At 39.8% G+C, this 19,418-nt stretch overlaps 1 protein-coding gene across 2 annotated transcripts; it reads left to right on the top strand.

The window, feature by feature from the left end:
• Positions 1-54: 54 nt before the first annotated feature.
• slc2a8 (solute carrier family 2 member 8) lies at positions 55-18,457 on the top strand. 2 transcript variants are annotated; one of them, XM_034230265.1, is made up of 10 exons: positions 55-781; positions 2,186-2,348; positions 6,503-6,709; positions 8,099-8,198; positions 9,817-10,028; positions 10,153-10,302; positions 10,904-11,012; positions 12,258-12,431; positions 15,290-15,435; positions 16,847-18,457. In XM_034230265.1, exons 1-10 carry the CDS (start codon positions 687-689, stop codon positions 16,991-16,993), a joined length of 1,503 nt encoding a protein of 500 aa, XP_034086156.1. In that variant the 5' UTR covers positions 55-686; the 3' UTR covers positions 16,994-18,457. The 2 variants fall into 2 exon arrangements, with proteins under 2 accessions (XP_034086156.1, XP_034086157.1); XM_034230266.1 differs by lacking the exon at positions 55-781 and adding an exon at positions 3,022-3,302.
• Positions 18,458-19,418: the final 961 nt, after the last annotated feature.

Here is a 19,418-nt window from a genome sequence, read left to right as displayed (position 1 = left end):
GAGAGCGAGTTTCCCTTTTCCGGTCACTTCCGGTATAGTTTCAAGACAGCTAATGCACGTGTAGCGTCAAAAATATGTATATTTAATGTGTATACTTGTTAACACTGATGTAGCAACGATATAACTTTACGTAGAGAAGACAATATTAGCGTATAACGTTATGGCTTTACTTAGCAACTAAACGTTAACCTGTAACTAGCTTTAGCTGCCTCATTGAAAAATAATGAATGCAAAATGGCTTTGATCGTTTCACCTTTAGTTAGACAGTGTTGTTTTTCGGGGCTCTATAGTTCCTAGCACTTTTTTACACACAAAGTTACAAGACGCTCTTTTGGTTCTACACATAGACTGTATATGGTTATACACAGAGACTTTTATTTTGAAAGCGGAAAACAGCCGGCACAAATGATGATCAGCTGACTGAACTGTTGACAAAGCACGTTGGCTAGCACCGGTGGAGGAAGCAAAAACCATTGCTGATCATTTTGGCGACAAACTTTACTGAAATATCCGATGCATACTTCACGATGACCTGAGACATTGTATTAGGTGTCTGTTCGCTTGTGTGGCTGCACAACAATTTGTACACACAAGTAGACGATACTCTGGAAATAGTTTTCGCCTAACCTGTGATCCATGAAAAACGTGAACAAGAAGACCCCAATAGTAACATTACTGCCGTCAGTATGGACATCCAGAACGAGAGTAGAAGGCTGCTGGATGCGGAGGATGGAGATGAGGACCTTACTGGACTCATGTCTGAGCAAGATGCTTATCTGAGGTCAGTTAACACAACCAAACACAGTACCGAGCTGAGTGTAGTCTGTTTTATCAACACAAATATGGATTTTTAAAGTACCATTACAGAAGTCTTACATGTATCTGTATGTTAACTTCAAGGGGCATAGTTCACACCCTTCTAACTGTAAGGCAATTCATGCTGGTGTATTACAAACAATTGAATGCACTTTTCATAATTCAAAGGATCCATTTAGTTTTTATTTAATACCAACAAATATTAAATGTTGACTAGTCTCTTGACAATAATGTGATGTAATTTTTCAAGTTCTCATTCCTATCATGTGCTCCACAATTACAGCAAAGCTGTCGTTGGCAGTACAAATCTTGGGCCTTGGGGCAACAATACTCATTTAATATACTGTATGTAAAACAGAAAATCAAGTAAAAGCAAAAACGGCTTTAAATAATAGTGCAGGTTATATCCAGCTGGTTAGGATACTCTCAATGATGCGCCCGTAGAAGTATCCTGGAGTCCATGTTTAACCTCCTTAGACTTTTGGAGGAAGAAGAGCCTCTTGTTCTCTTTGAGATGTTGTTTGCGTGGTGAGTTCAGGTTCATTTTGAGATTGTGGTACGACTGAGTCCGTAGTCATCAGATCTAGGTGATTTGCTGGATTAAGCCGTTTGAAAGGTCTACACATTATGTCCTGTATGTTTCTATTGGGCTCCTGAGTCTTTTGTACTTGCTTAACTGGGGAGATTATATTAAAGCATGTCAAGTTACTCAGCTCTTCTGGGAGAGATGTGGACATTATATCAGCGTTGCTTGGCCTCTTGTAGTCTGTGATGGTTCTTAGTCAAAAACATATTTCATTCATTCTGTAATAATTTTCTTGATTAACAAACACACGTATTAATGTGAAGAGATGTCAGAATGCACTGCCTGTAGACTGAGCTACTGCCACCCAAGTCCTTTTAGCCAGCAACATGTCAGAAAACAAGTTATTCTTTTTGTTTGTCCATAATCAATCCAGCACCTAAAGGAATTGGTTTAAAATGTTATTGAGAACCTAAAAAAGCACAAATCTTCAGAGAAGCTGGGGTCAGACATTGTTAATCAATTATTGAATAATGGTTTTAGCAGAACAGTTGTGTCACTGTTGTGACTTTCCATGCCCTACAGAGGGGAAGAAAGCTAATGGCTAGTCAGCAAGAAAGTGCAGCTGCCTTAAACAGTATAAATGATTTTCAACTTGCATACTCCAAATACTTTTCTATCATAGTATAGGTTTTCTTATGTACTAACACAATACAATTATTATTCTTATGTACTAACACAATACAATTATTATTCTTGTTTAACATTAAAAACAATTGAAAACAGACAGAATCAAAATCACATTGACCTTTGTCCTTCATCTTCTTTCCGTCTTTCTCTCCACAGTAAAGTGAACAACAGGAATCTATACTTGGCAACGTTTGCGTCTGTTCTTGGTCCCATGAGCTTCGGGTTCGTGTTGGGGTACAGCTCACCTGCCATCCCAGAACTTACCAGTATCAGTGACCCTCGGCTGCGGCTGGACGCTAACCAGGCCTCCTGGTTTGGGGTAGGATGTTACCATATCACTTGGCTCAAAGCAGAACTGCTTTTAGAAGATGTGTTTTTAACATATCAGCAGTTGTATGTCACCACATGTTGCCCATACACATCTCATTGGATTCACATGGGTTCAAAACATGGTAAAAGTATAAAGAAACACACAAAAAACTCTAATAGTATCAGACGTCTAATGTAAGTTAACTTAAAGGTGGGGAAGGTAATTTTGGAGAAACCAGCTCGAGTGCGCTAGAATCTGCCACTTCCTTACAGAGCCCCTCCTCCAACACACACGAACATGACCAATGAGGGCACGAGATAAGTTTGTGCACAGATGGAAGGCTGACAGGCAGGTAGGCCATCCAGTTACTTTAGCCGGGCCGGCTGTTTTTTATTATTGTAGGAGTCATGAAACGTATATAGTAATGCGTTTGGTTTTGATATAGGATGTTTGTTTGGTCGCTGTTGATTGGTTAGCTTGGGTCACATGGATATGGGCGGCACTCATTATAATCCTGTTCACCTGCGTGAGGTGTGTGTGGAAGAGAGGGTGACACAGGGCCGTTGTACTTTTTGTTGACCGCACGTTTTAATGATTGCTTTGATTAATATAACGATGTACATGTCCAAGGAAAATAAGTTGATCATCCCAGTTTTCATTAAACCACATTATTTTTCAACAGAGTTTTTGATCTCAGCAAGTACTTTTTTGTAGCGTGTCTAACAGGCCCGGCCTCAGCCTCTCAGCGACTTTGTTTGTTTCCTGCTGTCGCTATATTTTGTCAACAAAAAACAACACAACAAGCACACAAGGCGTAAGGCGATCATCATCAAACAGCGCATGGATTAAGGATCTATTGGAGGAGAATGGAGATAAGAAATCATTGGAAACAATTCACGGAGGCACTGGCTGTTAATAAAGACTGCCGTTTTGGAAGCCGCATTCAACGCGGATCACAGCCAGGTAAGCCTTACCACTGAATGTGCACATATTCACCGCCGTGTATCTCCACTGTATATCTCCACTCTGTCGCATGGAAGTCACGCTGCTCTGTTGATGTGGAAATGTGATGCTTTTCAAGGAATTCTCTTCCGATCTGTGAGTGTGTTACAATCAAACGAATGCACTGAAGAAGTTCCAATAATCAAACGGAGAAAATTAGTCAAATAAATGTTGACGTGGAAAATGTTGAAATGGACTATGAGAAAAGAGAACGCACACTCACTGCGAAGGCATCGGTAAATAACATCGAAAAACTTCAACGGGAATGTAAAACCAGTGTGAACAAAATAAAAGCACTCATACCAGAAATAAAAGCACATATGAGAGAAAAAGGAAAGGCCTCACGTGTGCAAACTCATTTAGAGAAATGAATTCAACTGGGTGAAAAAGCCATTATTTCACATGAAATGTTGATTCCTTTACTCCCAGAGGAGGAACTGAAGAAACAAGAGGAATGGTTTGCCAGTATCTTGGAATACAGTGAAAGCTTTCAGAGGGACATTAAACAGTAGTTAAAGGAGCCACAAGAGGATTCTGCCACAATAACTGCTGCTGTGCCGGATATCCCAACAACAGATGACATGCAAGAGGATGTACAACCAAGTGACAGTGTGTCAAACGTGGAAATCGGAAGAAGAGCAACCCGATCACAGAATTCTGCTTTGGGGAAAAAGTCTGCAACTTCTACTGCTTCGTCTGCATGCCGTAAAACAGAGGCTGACTTGGCAGCTTTAATGGCAAGGAATAAACTATTAAAGGACAAACATGAACTGGAGATGGAGGAGGAACGAATAAGGAGCAAACTTCAGATGGAGGAGGATATTGCAGCACACATGGCTAATATGATCATAATACGAAAGTTACCTTACCAATTTAGAGACAAGTGGAGAACTTTAGCCTGTGAGCTGCAGGAGAGGAACAGCCGCAGAGCAACCTTCTTTCACACATTTCATTGAGAGACAAGTTAAAATCTTAACCGACCCAGTGTTTGGAAACATTCAAGATGCTCCCTTCATAACAACAAATACTGCTTTAAACAGATCACAGCCTCGCTCACATTTTGTAGGAACTAGCTTTGCCACCACTGTAGCTCTTGTAGAAAATGAAACCCAGACAGATACTGAATGGAAGGAACACATTCTGACAAAATGGACGACATGTCTGTGCTGCGGAGGAGGCCACACCTTGGACTCGTGCCATCAGTTTGAAAAAGGAACACACATTAGAGAAGATAGGCTTCTTGATGGACGCACTGGTTTCAAGTGGCCTTACAGGGGCTGGTGATGACGACTGTAAACTTCCCATAGTTCCAGTGCAAGTCAAGTCAACGAAAGGCAAGATCGTCACCACCTATGCTTTCTTGGACCCAGGAAGTACAGCAGTGTTTTGTACAGAGGATTTGATGCACGAGCTCGGCCTAACTGGAAAGAAGGCGCAGATTTGTTTACGAACCGTGGGCCAAGAAAGGGTCGTAAATAGCCATATTGTGTTCGGACTAGAAGTGGCTGGCTTAAAAAATGACAATTTCTGTGAACTGCCACAAAGCTACACCCAAGAGTGCATGCCTGCCAGCAGTGGGAACATTCCTAGACAAGCGGACCTACAGAGATGGCCTCATCTGAAAAATGTTAATTTGCCTGAAATAAATGCAGGGATTGGACTGTTGATAGGAACCGATGTTCCTAAGGCCTTGGAACCATTGGAAGTCATATGCAGTGTGGATGATGGACCCTATGCAAGCAGGACAATCCTGGGCTGGACAGTGAATGGACCACTAGAAGGAGTGAGTGGGAATGCAATGGACTTTGACAAACCAGAAGTATCTGTGAACAGAATCTCAGTTGTGAATTTAGATGAACTTTGGCAACAGCAGTTCAGCGCAGACTTCCCTGAATGCAGATTGGAGGAACAAGCTGGAATGTCAAGAGAGGATCTCAAGTTTTAAGAAGTTTGCGATAAAAGTGTTTTCTCAGCAAGAGCAAAAGTCGAAGAAGTGTAAAAAGAAAAGTATTAAAGATGAGAAGAAGCCTCATCCCAAATCCCAACAAAAGCCCTCTCCTTCAACGGCTGCGCAGAAAGACGCCCACTGCAAGCAAAATAAATGTAACAGCCATCGTGTTCAACAAGGTGGAGACTGTGGAGAACAGGATGAAGTGGACCAACGTGCTTTACAAGGCCGAAGGACTCAACATCAAAGACAACGAGGACATGCTGCGCTCCTCGTTAAAGAAGGAGTGGGACGATCGAAGCAAGAATATCATGGAGAAGACGCAGAAACGGCAGGAAGAGACGGAAGAACATCCGACATCAATGACATCTTTACCACAATATTGACTGTTTTCGACTGACAGACTTAAAGGACACTAAGGATTCTTTTTGACTGAGCCAAGGTGGTGGTACCTTTTGGCCTAACTGACTTGTGACTCGTACACAGAAAAGAAGAAGGAAAACTACACATGTATGAACTGCAACTGCATGGACTTGATTACCAAGTTATAATTGTCACATGTCTCCCATTTGAATAATGTTAGTAATTATTATGTATACTAACCTAATAATTAGAGGCTGGTGTGTAGGAGCCATGAAACGACACAGGGCCGTACTTTTTGTTGACCGCACGTTTTAATGATTGCTTTGATTAATATAACAATGTACATGTCCAAGGAAAATAAGTTGATCATCCCAGTTTTCATTAAACCACATTATTTTTCAACAGAGTTTTTGATCTCAGCGAGTACTTTTTTGTAGCATGTCACACAATATCTAACAGGCCCGGCCTCAGCCTCTCAGCGACTTTGTTTGTTTCCTGCTGTCGCTATAATTATTGTGACACATGTGACATGTGTTTTGGCATATTTTATGTTTTTATATGTGCATCCTTTCTGAAGCTGCAGCGTGTTTCTCCTATTGTAAATGTTCTTGGCCGTTGTAAATGGTTTGCACCCGTTGGCCAGCATATAAACCTTTTTATAAATCGAAATAAGTATCATGATTAATCATGAGTGAAATGTTTGGACAGAAAAGCTAGGCAGTAGAGAAGAGCAGATTTCTGACAACAATCTACTTCTAATGTGTACTTGGAGTTTTCAAATTGGGCGAATACGTAGTGAACTGTTAATGACACTATATTTCCCCAAGGCTCAGTGTTGTTTATTTCTCAGTCCATAGTGACGGTGGGGGCGGCGGCCGGCGGCCTGCTGGGCGGATGGATGGTGGAGAAGTTCGGCCGGAAGCTCAGTCTGATGTTCTGCTCGCTGCCGTTCGTCTTCGGTTTCACCATGATCATCGCAGCTCAGAACGTGTGGATGCTGTACGTCGGCAGAGTGCTCACCGGCCTCGCCAGCGGGGTCACCTCACTGGTGGTCCCGGTAAGTAGCACCGGCATGCTTTCCAGCACCTAAAGGAATTGGTTATCATTTGTATTGAGAACAGAAAAAGAGCACATGTTTGGAGAAGCTGGGGTCAAATAATGTTAATCAATTCATTGAATAATTGTTCTAGCAGAAAAGTAGTTTCACTGTTGTTTCTTTCCATGCCCTACAGAGGGAAAGAAAGCTAATGGCTAGTCAGCAACAAAGTGCAGCTGCCTGAAACAGTATGAATGATTTTCAACCGACATACTCCAAATGCTTTTCTATCATCTTATATTGGTGAATGAAATGAACACTCCCCGGTATCGCCTTTTTACTTGAGATGTTATAAGCAGCGGAACTGTCATTGACTTCAAATTGGGAAAATTGTTTTGTTGCAGCAGCAAAATATATAAATATATCCAATTCAACTCCAATCCAACTTGATTTCTATAGCACATTTAAAAACAGTTGACCAAAGTGTTGTACTTCAATAAATATAAATATATAAAAAATAACAGATAGGACATAAAAACAAATGTAGAACACAGGACAATAAAAAACATAGCCACAGACTGAAAACTCACATACGTGACGTAAAAACAATATAAAGCCCCAATTTAAAAGTCTATGTAAATATATCCAGATTAACAGTAGAAAAATGTACGTCTATAAATAGAAAATAAACAGTAAAAATCCACTAATAGACATAGACTTACAACTTAAACAGCGTATATAAACATAGGGTACTAAATACATAACACAAGTATGCAAATAGCCATTTATTTGTATTAAAATGTGATTGCATTGCAGGTATGTCTGTGGAATATTAGCACATCTGTTTGCGTTGTTATGCTGCATATTTATAAAACATTAATAACTACATCCCAGATAACTTTTTAAATGTGTCTCTTATACATATTTTCCCCGACAAATTACTTTAAAGCTTAAACATTTGGTAAGACAATTAATGTATTTACAGAAAATGAAATGTCAACTGTTAATGTATTTGATAAATATTGATTAATCACTCACACACTGGCAAAATTGCCAAACACTCTCTGCTTTTAGCCTCATAAATATAGAGCCTTTGCTAGGTTTTCTATTTTACATTATTGTTCTATCAAATGACAAAACAAGCATTTTGATGTGCTGGTAACTTTGGACCTTTTTGTACAACCAATAATGAATTAATAAGTAAGTAAACAGCATCTGAATCAATAATAACGCAACAAAAAAATATGAATAGTAATATACCTATGATTTTTGGCTATAGCTGCAACTTGTTTGTTTCTCTTTTACTCAGTTCGATAATGAAAATAGTTTGATTATGTGTCTTTGGGTCAAAGTCTAGAATATCACTGAGCGTTCTCTGGTGTCATTTTCTCTTTGTCTCTCTTCATACAGCTGTATATCTCTGAGATGGCCCATGAGCGGGTACGCGGGACCTTAGGCTCCTGTGTGCAGCTCATGGTGGTGATAGGCATCATGGGAGTGTATCTCGCAGGTATGTCTCCTCAGCTTTATGTCTTTATGGAGTCCTTCAATCTCATTTAATAAAGTCTGATAACAGGATATTGAAAAGTGCTGAATGTTTAAGAAACATAAGTCTCACGAGGTCACAGTTTACAAGCTGTATATCATTAACTTCCAGCGTATGACAGTAGCTGCAAAATACATAGCTACAAATCTTATCTCAAAATGTGTAATATCTTTGCTCGTTCTGGTTATTATCTGTATTCATTATCTTCTCTAAACACCTAATGTAAACCTGCTTAGTTGTCCTGAGGTTACTATACTGTTTCAAACGTCTGGTTCAAAGGTTGTGGTGCATCATGTGCTGCTTCTTCTACAGCCTCACTGACCTGCCGCTCGCTAATCTTGTTAGCCGCATGCCATTCACTTTGACCCAATAGAAGATGTGTGTCCCATGACATGGGTTGTCTCCTGTGAGAGGACAAGTATATATTATGTTGTTTGCCCTTTAATGTGTGACACATTTGGTATTATTCAATGTGATATAAAGAAATCCAATTTTCACAGTAGTAACGGTTTGGTAGTTTTCAGGAACACAAATTGGAATCTAATTTTGTCACATGCCAGCTGCTGTTCAGCACAAAGGTGAACACTGTGGTTGTTGAAAAGCCAGTGGAATAATCAGATCTGCTGGCAAATGTATTTTTGGATGCAGCAGATGAAGACGGCCGTGACTGGACAAGGCTCCTCTTTGTCCTGCAGCCTTCAGTCTGACATGCACACAACTGGGGGAAAAACTCGATGCTTGGTCCAACAATTTGAAAATACAGACAAGAAGGAAATTCAGGCAAATGAAGTCCCTTTTGTAGGAGATAATACCTTGTCCATTGGCTGCAAAAAAAAACTAAAACACTCAAAAGTTAGCATCGCAAGGGCTCCCTCAACAAAAGTTAAAAGGTTTTTTCAATTCCATTTTGGAATATCTCAAAAATAAGCTCTTTGACAAACACACTTTTATATTTACACATTTTGCTCAGCAGGATAATCTGTACATATTAACACAAGTTTTATGATTATTTTTTTTTAAGCGTAAAGGCAATTATCAAAAGTACAACGCTAACGCTAGGCTATACACGAACTGCATCAATGTCGCACGGATGCACATCTAAGCTAAAGGCGGCTAATGTTCGGAGTGATTACGTTTAGTAGTGTTATTTGTTCACCAGAATAATCTCAAAGATTAATAGTACATATTAATCACCAGAAGTTAAATCTAACGTTATAAACAAACAACATCACGTCGCAACGGCTTCGCATCTCCACCGCTAAGCTTAAGGCGGCTAATGTTTTTTGCGTGATTACTTTAGTTTGATTTAGCCACTGCTTCTAGCAACCACTCTTTTCAGGACACATAGAAGCTTCAGAGTTCAGACATTCACAAGTGGGGTATTTACTGATGTATTTTATGTCATTGAGCATCATTTAAAAATACCTTCAGCTTGTGTTGACAACAAACCATATTTCATGCCTTCACTCAAAAACACCTTTGAAAAATGGAAACTGGAAGTGTTAGAATGCTAACTCATTTCTGGGTTATAAAACTCATTCCTGCACCACTATCTTCTGAGCTGTGTGACCTCGTCCTGCAGGGCTCTACCTAGACTGGCGCTGGCTGGCAATCTGCTGCTCCATCCCGCCTACGCTGCTGATGGTCTGCATGTGCTTCATGCCAGAGACGCCGCGCTTCCTTCTGTCACAGGGCAAGAGGCGGGAGGCCGAGGAGGCGCTGCGTTTCCTGCGAGGTCCGGACGCCCCCATCGAATGGGAGTGCGCCCGCATCGAGGACGCCTGTAATGAGCAGGTGAGTCTGGAGAGTTTTTACAATGATTTTTGGTCTATCCATGAAGAACATTTATGAATGAAATGTCTCACTGATGGTTTTTTTAAAGCGTTTGGTCAGTGAGAACATGTGTGTTTCCTCTCAGGGCTCTAGATTCCAAATGTCCGACCTGAAAGACCCTGGAGTCTACAAGCCTGTGATGATCGGGGTCATGTTGATGATATTTCAGCAGATGACGGGAATCAACGCCATCATGTTCTACGCAGAGAACATATTTGAACAGGCACATTTTAAGGTGAGAAGGCTTTTATCTGTGATTTATTCCATCGGATAAATCACAGATTATAAATAAAATGTTTGTTCCTGTGGAAATGTGGTTTTGCGACAGTTAGTCGATTTGCAAAGAAGTAAATAAAAGATAGGATAAAATATTTATATAAACATAAGAAGATAAAGTATTAATTAAAAAGTGACATAAACTAATCTATCATCAATCTAAACATTACAAATGAAAGTAAATTGTACACTAAAAGATACTTTACAATTAAAAATACAAATAGTTATATGAACCTGAGAAGTAATAATGTGAAAATTAGCATGTTTATTACTTTATATTAAATACAAACTGTATTTGTGCTCCTGTTCTGTCCTCTGTCGCCATGAGAATTTTTTTTAATGTAAAAGTCGTTGAAAATAAGGATTGATAGCTATTGTTTCTGATTATAAATAAAAACAATATACAACAACTAAATCTAAACGCAAACAAAAAGTAATGATTTGACTCCATTTCAATCATAAATCCCTTTGATTTGTTGGTACATGAAATTGTAATTCATACCATGTATGATGTCTATGTTTTTTAAAAGCGTCAATGTGAATGTGTTGTTGTTTCTCAGGAGAGTGACCTGGCCTCGGTGATCGTGGGTCTGATTCAGGTCGTCTTTACGGGAGTGGCCGCGCTGATCATGGACAGAGCTGGAAGAAAAATCCTTCTCATCATCTCAGGTATTTTCAATCCAACTTCATATTTTATTCACATAGTAGTGTCGTGGTAGTCATTTTGAAAATAACAACTAGGAAGCAATATATCATGCATTTTTTTCCCCGCATTCTGTAAAACAATATTGCAGGGCTGATTACAAAATGCTGGGGTTAAACAAACGTTTTATGAAGATGTAATAATGCCATATGAATAATTATAAGCAACATGGAGTCTTGACCTGCATAAAGCATTGTTTAGCACACTAAGATCATATCTATCTGGTCCTTCTCAAAGTGTTTGTATAAGTAATAAAGTGTAGGCAATCAAACCATGATCAGTGCTACAAGGCTCAATTTTGGGACCACTGTTGTTCAGCAATTATATTAATGATATCAGTTTTTGAGGATGTGGACATCCAGATATATTCTATCAACACGGTCAATACTGTAATAATCAAATACAAACCGTGTATCCACAGCTTAGTGTGAATGGATAAATTATCAAAAACTTAAATCACAAAGCAAAAATATCAAAATACAGTCAATATACCACAATCCTAAGAAACTCAAGAGATGCAAAATCATAAGAAGTTCAAATAACAAAACATCCATCAATGATTTAAATAAAATGAGGGCTCATTGCTTAAACATTTGTAGTGAGTGTGGGTCCTTTAACACTCTGAAAATAGTCCAGTTAAATTTAAGGTGGATATGGGTGTTTATGAATACAGAGTTCAGAGTATGGCGTTTGGGTGCAGGTTAGAGTGTAGGGTTTTGGGGGGATTGGAGGAGAACCTGGAAGTGGCAGAGAAAAACTTACCTGGAGGTCCAGTCAGGCCAGGGAAGATCCCAGAGCATCACATGCAGGTCAAAAGATGATGAATTGTATTCATCCCACCAACTCCTGGGGTCATGTGTTTTCAAAAGTACAGCCTGGTTGACCAAAAAAGTCCCCAAAAATGCGGCTGCCACTTCTTTCCTCTTTCAGCATTTTTTCACAGCCCTCTCGTCTCCTTTGTGCAACTTCCAGCAGTCATCTCCTTTCCTCTTCAGCTCACAGGTGTGGCTTATTTGTCAAAATAGCTTCCTCCAGCTCTCAGGTATGGATTGTTTAGCCCCTCCCCTTTATGATCAGGGAAGGAATCTTTTTTTATTTTGCCCCTTCCTGCTACCAGCGTAGTAGAGGAGTAGGGTTTGAAATATTACCCGCACAGCTATTTTTACCAAATGATCATAACAGACTTTGCTTGTTTCCCATTCATAATCAAGGTGTTGCCATGGCGATCAGCACCACAGCGTTCGGGGTTTACTTCTACCTGATGTCTAAAAATCACCCCCCCACACTGGGACTCTTGTTGCTGGACATCCAGAGCACAGCGGGCGAGGAACCCCATGCTGACCTGGCCTGGCTGGCCCTGGCCAGCATGGCTGTCTTCATCACAGGTGAGACCCTGACTCCCTGACACAACTCTAACCCTGTCATTAAAGGCCCCGACACGCAGAACTAGCGCCAAAGAGCAAGTTTAGACATGTTGTGCCTTATTAAATTGTCTGGATATTGATAGATATTGCATTACAATATGTTGATGATTGTGATTTTCAGGGTTGTAAGAAGTAATCAGATCCTTTACTTTGGTAAAAGTACTAATACCCTTCTGTGAAAATACTCCTCTACAATTTAAAGCCATGCATTTAGACTTTACTGAAACTAAAGTATTTAAATAATGATAATAATAATTCATTACATTTATTAGAATGCTCAAAGCGCTTTATATTACATATTACACATATCAGACATACAATTAAAGGGTTACTATTGTGCTTTTTGGGTTTTTTCCCTTTCCTGTGGTGTGTTATATAGGTTTTTGTGCATGTAAACGGTCTGCAAAGGCTAAAATCACTGTCCCTTTATGAACATTAAAGCATGTAAACATGTCACAGTAGAGGCACAAAATACAAATGTCCACCTGAACATTTGCGGAATAGGGCCCCTTTAATCCACAGCAATGCATCATATTGCACTAGATCATCATATGTTTATAGCGTTCCTGTGAGAACTACACATTTCTTCTCAGAAAAGCCTTCTTTATCTAAATTATGGCCATGCTTTTCCTAACTAATCCAAGATTAGTTGCATATAATTGAAATGGACTAGTATGTCCAGTTTGTTTTTAAAGCGCCCACGTCATGGCCATTTCCACTGATCATAATTCCATTGTTGAGGTCTACTAGAATAGATTTATATTGTGCAATTTTCCAAACTCACATTGTTTTCTCATACAGCATCTCTGTAAAGTATGTGTATTCACTCTCTGTCCTTAACGGCTTGTTGGAGCTCCTGCCCCCCCCCCCCCTGTGAGCCCAGTGTGCTCTGATTGGTCGAGAAGCTGACCGGCTCGTTGCTGCTCGCACACACACAGACACACACACTGCTGCGGGAGCAGACAGGCATGGCGATACAGCTAGAACAAGCTAAACTCACCCTGAGCACGCACAAACACTCACAGCCGAAGTAAAAACAATAAGTGTGGCTTGATATTGAGTAAGAAAAAGGTTTATAACCAGGGGTGCACATCACTTTTTTGCCCTGGTTCTCAAAGGAGCACCTGGAGATGTTGCTAGGTGCTCATCCTTAAAATGAAATAAACAGTAACTTTTGAGGGGGTCTTTATTTGCCAGACACACGGCACTGAACACACATGCAGAGGTGAACACAGAACACACATGCAGAGGTGAACACAGAACACACATGCAGAGGTGAACACAGAACACACATGCAGAGGTGAACACAGAACACACATGCAGAGGTGAACACAGAACACACATGCAGAGGTGAACACAGAACACACATGCAGAGGTGAACACAAGACAACATTAGCACGACCAGTAATCCTACAAGCTGTCATCACTCCCTCCTGACTGTTCTCCTCACTGTCTTCCTCTCTGTCAGACATGGTAGCTGATGATGTAGGCCTACTACTTTCTCTCTGGTTGAGTCTGCGATTAGCTGCTTGCATCCACAAGTCAACAGCTGGGTTTGGGTCGAAAGTCTCTGTTGTCATCTTAGAAAAGTGGATGTAATCAAATAAGTATGTGAACGTAACCAATAACCTACCATAGCCAATAACAAATTAATGTAACTTATTTTATTTGTGTTGTTCATTCATATCTTATTTTACCTTAACATTTATTTATTTATGCATTTTTTTTTATCTCCAGTTTTAAAGGATGTTTTTGGTTACTGTCCTATAGTATACATTGGAATGATTTCAAACCTGTTTATCCCAATAATTATAAAGGAGTGCCTTGGAAATATGTGTTTACATAAATTGTGACCAAATCGTTTGAACTTAGACTAAAGTGAACTATCTAAACACTCAAGATTACCTTACCTCACTGAGCTGTAGTATCAGCCTCTCAGTCTGACTGGAGAGGACTCTCTCTCCACATTATTCTAGAAACATCTTCTTCTTAGCTAGCACCAGATTCTAATAACAACAGCCCTAACAACCCTCCCTCTCTCCCACGCTCACTCGCATTTTGGCTGTGAGCTGCGGTTGCCAGATAAGCCAACATCCCCCATTTTCATCACTTACAGCGCCCATCGTACAGGGCAAATGAAACGTGTAACCGGGGTGAAAAGGGTGTTACATTTACTTAATTATGAATATTGTTACATCAAGACTGAAAATTAGGATGAGCGCCAACGGTTTAAAATGTTTTTTTCCCTCCCAGAACTGCCAGCGCAGCGCCTCCACAGATCTGGCGCCCTAGGCGAACATCTATAACGCCAGTGCTACGGGCCGGCCCTCAGTTCATATGCAACTCGCAAATATCTTTCTCTCTCTCCTCTCTTCTATCTCCTTTCTCCTTTCTCCTTTCTCCTTTCTCCTTTCTCCTTTCTCCTCTCTCGCTCTCGCTCTCGCTCTCGCTCTCGCTCTCGCTCTCGCTCTCGCTCTCGCTCTCTCTCTCGCTCTCTCTCTCTCTCTTTTTTCAAATGACCTGGTGCTCTTTTTTTGGCGGAGCTGCAACGAGCCGTTTAGTGGAGAGAGTGAATACATGTAGTTTACAGAGATGCTGTATGCAAAACCAATGTGAGTTTGGAAAATTGCACAGTATAAATCTATTCTAGTAGACCTCAACAATGGAATTATGATCAGTGGAAATGGCCATGACATGGGACCTTTAAGTCCTTGGTTGAATCTTTAATTGTTTCCGTCCACCACTGGGAATATTTTTAGAACATATGGACTGTGTGCCTCCACAGGTTGCATGACATTAATAATCGCTGTTGTGTTCAGGTTTCGCTCTCGGTTGGGGTCCCATCCCGTGGCTGATTATGTCGGAGATCTTCCCGTACAAAATTAGGGGGGTGGCCAGCGCAGTGTGCGTCCTCACCAACTGGAGCATGGCTTTCTTCATCACCAAAACCTTCCAAGACATGATGGTAAGTGATCAACAGGACTCTATTTCAAGGGGTATTCAAAATAGATTTTTGGGACATTTTATGTTTTTAATGGGAAGCCAAATAGAATGGGTAAATATATATATATATATTGTATATTTGTCAAGTTGTTTAGTGATCATGAGCATGTTTTCTGGAGGTCATTTTGTATATGCTATACAGGCAATAGATACACATAAATGACAGGACAGTATGATGAGATGACAGTCCCAGCTGAAACAAACAAAAGTTCAAATGACATTTTTAAATAAATAACAAAAGACAAAACAGAAGTGTTTGTGGTGAGAAGCCTGAAATAAGGTCTGTTGGTAACACAAGCTGAAGAGATTTGCACGTTTTGTTCTACGACATAAAATACGTCAGTAAATACTCCACTTGCGAACGTCCGAAGCTTCTCCGTGCGTCATAAAAAGGAGGTTGCTAACAGGTGAAATGGGACTACTAAACGTTATCACGCCGACCCAAGTCTGCCTTTAGCTTAGCGGTGGTGATCTGCAGCCATGCCAAAAATACATCATCACTGCACCACTCTTATGTAAATATCATAATTATTGTTCCAAATAATCTCTTCGCTGGTATTGGCCCATTGTTATGGCAATATTTACTTCTGAAAAATGTGCTATTTTTTACAGAACGCATAACTTATTGGATATAGTCAACGAAACCTCTATGATCCTGATTATTTCATTTTGACAGAAAAACATTAAATCTCTTAATCTATGACACGATTATTCAAGTCATTTATTCGTTTCACTTTAACCAATGTGAGGAATTTGTTGCTTCTCAGTTTCATATCAATGTAAAATGATCTTCGTTTGGTTTTGAACATTGGTCCTACAAAATAAAAAAAGATGTCCGTCTGCAAAAAATAAAATGAGTTTTAAAGTTAACTGACATTTTATAGTGTTAATAAAAAAAGGAATTTGTATGTGTTTTGGTTAGAGCTTCACGATAAAGAAAAATATAAATCATTGCAATTATTTGTACTGATATTGCCGTTGCGTTATGATTCGCAATATCGGAGGAAATATAGTCATTTTTGAAACATTATTCACAATATTGTTGAAATAATATGAAATCATCTTTTTCTTTAGACAGGATCTGTACCAAACAAGGATTTTTTATTAAGTCTGTAGAATGCCTTTTCATACTTTATGAAACGTTCCATTCAGAAATATATTTTCACTTTACCAAATATTATGTTTGCTATGATTTGGATATTGCACTAGTCCATATTTCGATACAGTTGTGAATCGTTGGGCAGCCAGTCTGTTTTCAGCCTTGTTTTGGTATCTACTGTGAAACAATGCAAGTTTCCTCTTTGACCTTTTCCAACATCTGCATCTAACTGTGACCTTTTCCAACATCTGCATCTAACTGTGACCTTTTCCAGAGTCTTCTGAGCAGCGCAGGAACCTTCTGGCTCTTCGCCTCCATGTGCACCGCCAACGTCATCTTCACCATCGCCTTCGTCCCAGAGACAAAGGGCAAGACGCTGGAGCAGATCGAAGCCATCTTCAGAGGGACGTCGGGTCCATGAAGGCCCTCCTGCAGAAACACACACGACAAACTGAAAAGTCCCAGACCTTATATACCTGGGCAGACTAATCCTCAGGACTCTGCGCGGGCATTTAAACTCATTATTTTCAGTCAGTATGATTTAAAGTTAAATTCATAAAATAATTTTGTTCAAGGATTTATTGGAAAGTTGTTATAACAACTGTGATATGTAATGACTGTCACAATGTGGGCGAACGAGTTACAACGGCCCAAAACACTTCCATTAGGAGTAACGTGTTGCAGTTTTAAAAACGAATGCAAAAAACCCCACAAATGTGACAAAACACATGCAAATGAAGAACCATCTTCACCCTGACAGCACATGCCCAGCATTTCCAAAGCCTTCACCAACTTGAGGAAACATGCAAAGGGTTTACTAAAAGCAGATGCAAAACACTGCTAATAAAAAAAATGCGGTCTCCATTTTGTTTTGAGCTTCATGCAATGATTCGTTTGTGCAGCGATTTTAAGAAACTCTGCGTATGTTACGTTAAGTTGGCGAAGATGTTTCTTCCTTTGGATGTGTTTTGGCACTTTAGAGTGTTTATATTTACATCGATTTTCAGTGCAGCGCTTTTCTCCTTCCTGTGATTTGGACCGCTGTAGCGTGTTTGCGCGGATCGGCCACTGTAGAATGTTTTACATATTGCTTTCTAACGGTGTTTTTTTACTAAATTCAACAGATGCAGTGTCTTAATGTATTACATTGTGTCAATTATTTTACATAATTTGGTGTTATTAGATAATGTGTTGGTTTTATTGAAATAATTCAGATCATGTTTGCAGGGTGTGGTTTATGGTTGAACTGTATTGATTTGTAATGAAGTCTATTGCTAATATTTTGTACATATGAGTGAGGTGAGATTACACTAAACTCATCTCTAAGCGTTGACCAATCACAACAGAGCCGGCCAGCTAACCAATCAGAGCAGACTGGGCTCTGGTTTCAGACAGTGGGTGAAAAGCGGTTCTGCAGCATGAGAAGAATAAAGAGCTTTTTGAACATTAAATGTCGCAGCACAAAATACAAATATGGACCTGACAGTTAGCATAGAAGGTCCCATGAAACAAAGAATTTTGCAGAATCTTTATCGTACTGATGTTTTGGGAGGCGAATTATTTATGTGACTGGAGTCTGACTAATTGTTAATCTAACCGTAGTTTACATCATCAGACAAATGAAGTGAAACTCGAACAGATTCTCTGATGCAAAGCTTTTCGAAATATCTATCAACAACACTGCAAACTGTGAACTCTGTTTTTTTGGTAACTTGTGTGATATTCGGCTCTTATTTTGATTAAATGAAATGTTTTACAATTGTACTCTGAGTTCAGTCTGAACGGGAGCAAATGAAGCTCTTTGTTGTTGGTGTTTCGTATACCATTGCTATTAAAGAATGTCAACTTTATTATTATTAAAGGACAGCCTGGGATGCAGAAGGCAGAAAGAATACCCTTTTAAAAATGATGGTAGGATGATCTATCCGTACGAAATACGTGAAATTGCAATTCATTTATAACCGAATATTCAACATTAATTTCAGGTGTTGTGTTGAAGGGGCTGAAACATACAAGTCAGTTGAGAGAAAAGGGTACAGCTTTTTAAACCTTTGTATAAAAAAGATTAACAAAAAGCTTCATAGTTGGATGTGAAGAAGAGTGGGCTACAGTTGAGCTATAGCCTATCTGTTGTCGTGAGCAGGGCACTTCATAAATCACTCTTTTGAACCTCTGATTTTCGCTTTTTTTAACTTTGATATTCTTGTCAGGTATTGTTTTGGATTTCTGATGATTTCTGATTAAATGAGCCACAGTTGGACAAAGAGGCCTGTGTACACTTTCACACTGTTATAGCTAAACATGGTAATATTTGTGTAGCCTACTGTAATGGACTTGTCTAATTTCATAATTGTGAGTAATTAGTTGTGTTGACTGGCTAAAAACGAGCTATCTGAATCACGCATCACTATTAGGCTACATTACATTTAGCTGACGCTTTCTCCTTTCCAATGGTAAAATAAGTCAACAAAACGTACATTTAACGTAACTTTCCAGCAAAACCGACCGATGACCGACTTCAAAACTCCCCGTCAACAAGCGCTCCTGGTCCCAGCCGTGTGCATCACTGTTTAGTGTCCCCTTTTTTGTTTTCCTTATGTCCTGAGCTTCTTGCATCGTTATTATTAAACAACCTTTAACGTATGCAGCGTTTGTTAGAACGTTGTTAATGTTCGGCCACCGAAGTTTTACACCTAACGTCATGACGTCATCACTGACTTCATTGGAAGGGCAAGACGTCATCGATGTATGCCTTAAAGTGTTATGACCTAATGAGCATTTCATCTTCCCTGCAAGAGGCCCACACATCTGAATTCGAAGTACTCCCCAGGTGGCTTGGTAAGACT

This window comes from Gymnodraco acuticeps, unplaced genomic scaffold (assembly GCF_902827175.1).
Source record: "Gymnodraco acuticeps unplaced genomic scaffold, fGymAcu1.1, whole genome shotgun sequence".
NCBI classification, from domain to species: domain Eukaryota; kingdom Metazoa; phylum Chordata; class Actinopteri; order Perciformes; family Bathydraconidae; genus Gymnodraco; species Gymnodraco acuticeps.
Note: the sequence above shows the minus strand (reverse complement) of the source record. Positions and strands in the feature narration are given on the sequence as shown.

Coding starts and splice junctions, on each gene's coding strand:
- slc2a8 (XM_034230265.1), top strand. CDS start 687: ATGGACATCCAGAACGAGAGTAGAAGGCTGCTGGATGCGGAGGATGGA. Junction 6,710..8,098: donor TCACCTCACTGGTGGTCCCG/GTAAGTAGCACC, acceptor CTCTTCATACAG/CTGTATATCTCTGAGATGGC. Junction 10,303..10,903: donor TTGAACAGGCACATTTTAAG/GTGAGAAGGCTT, acceptor GTTGTTTCTCAG/GAGAGTGACCTGGCCTCGGT.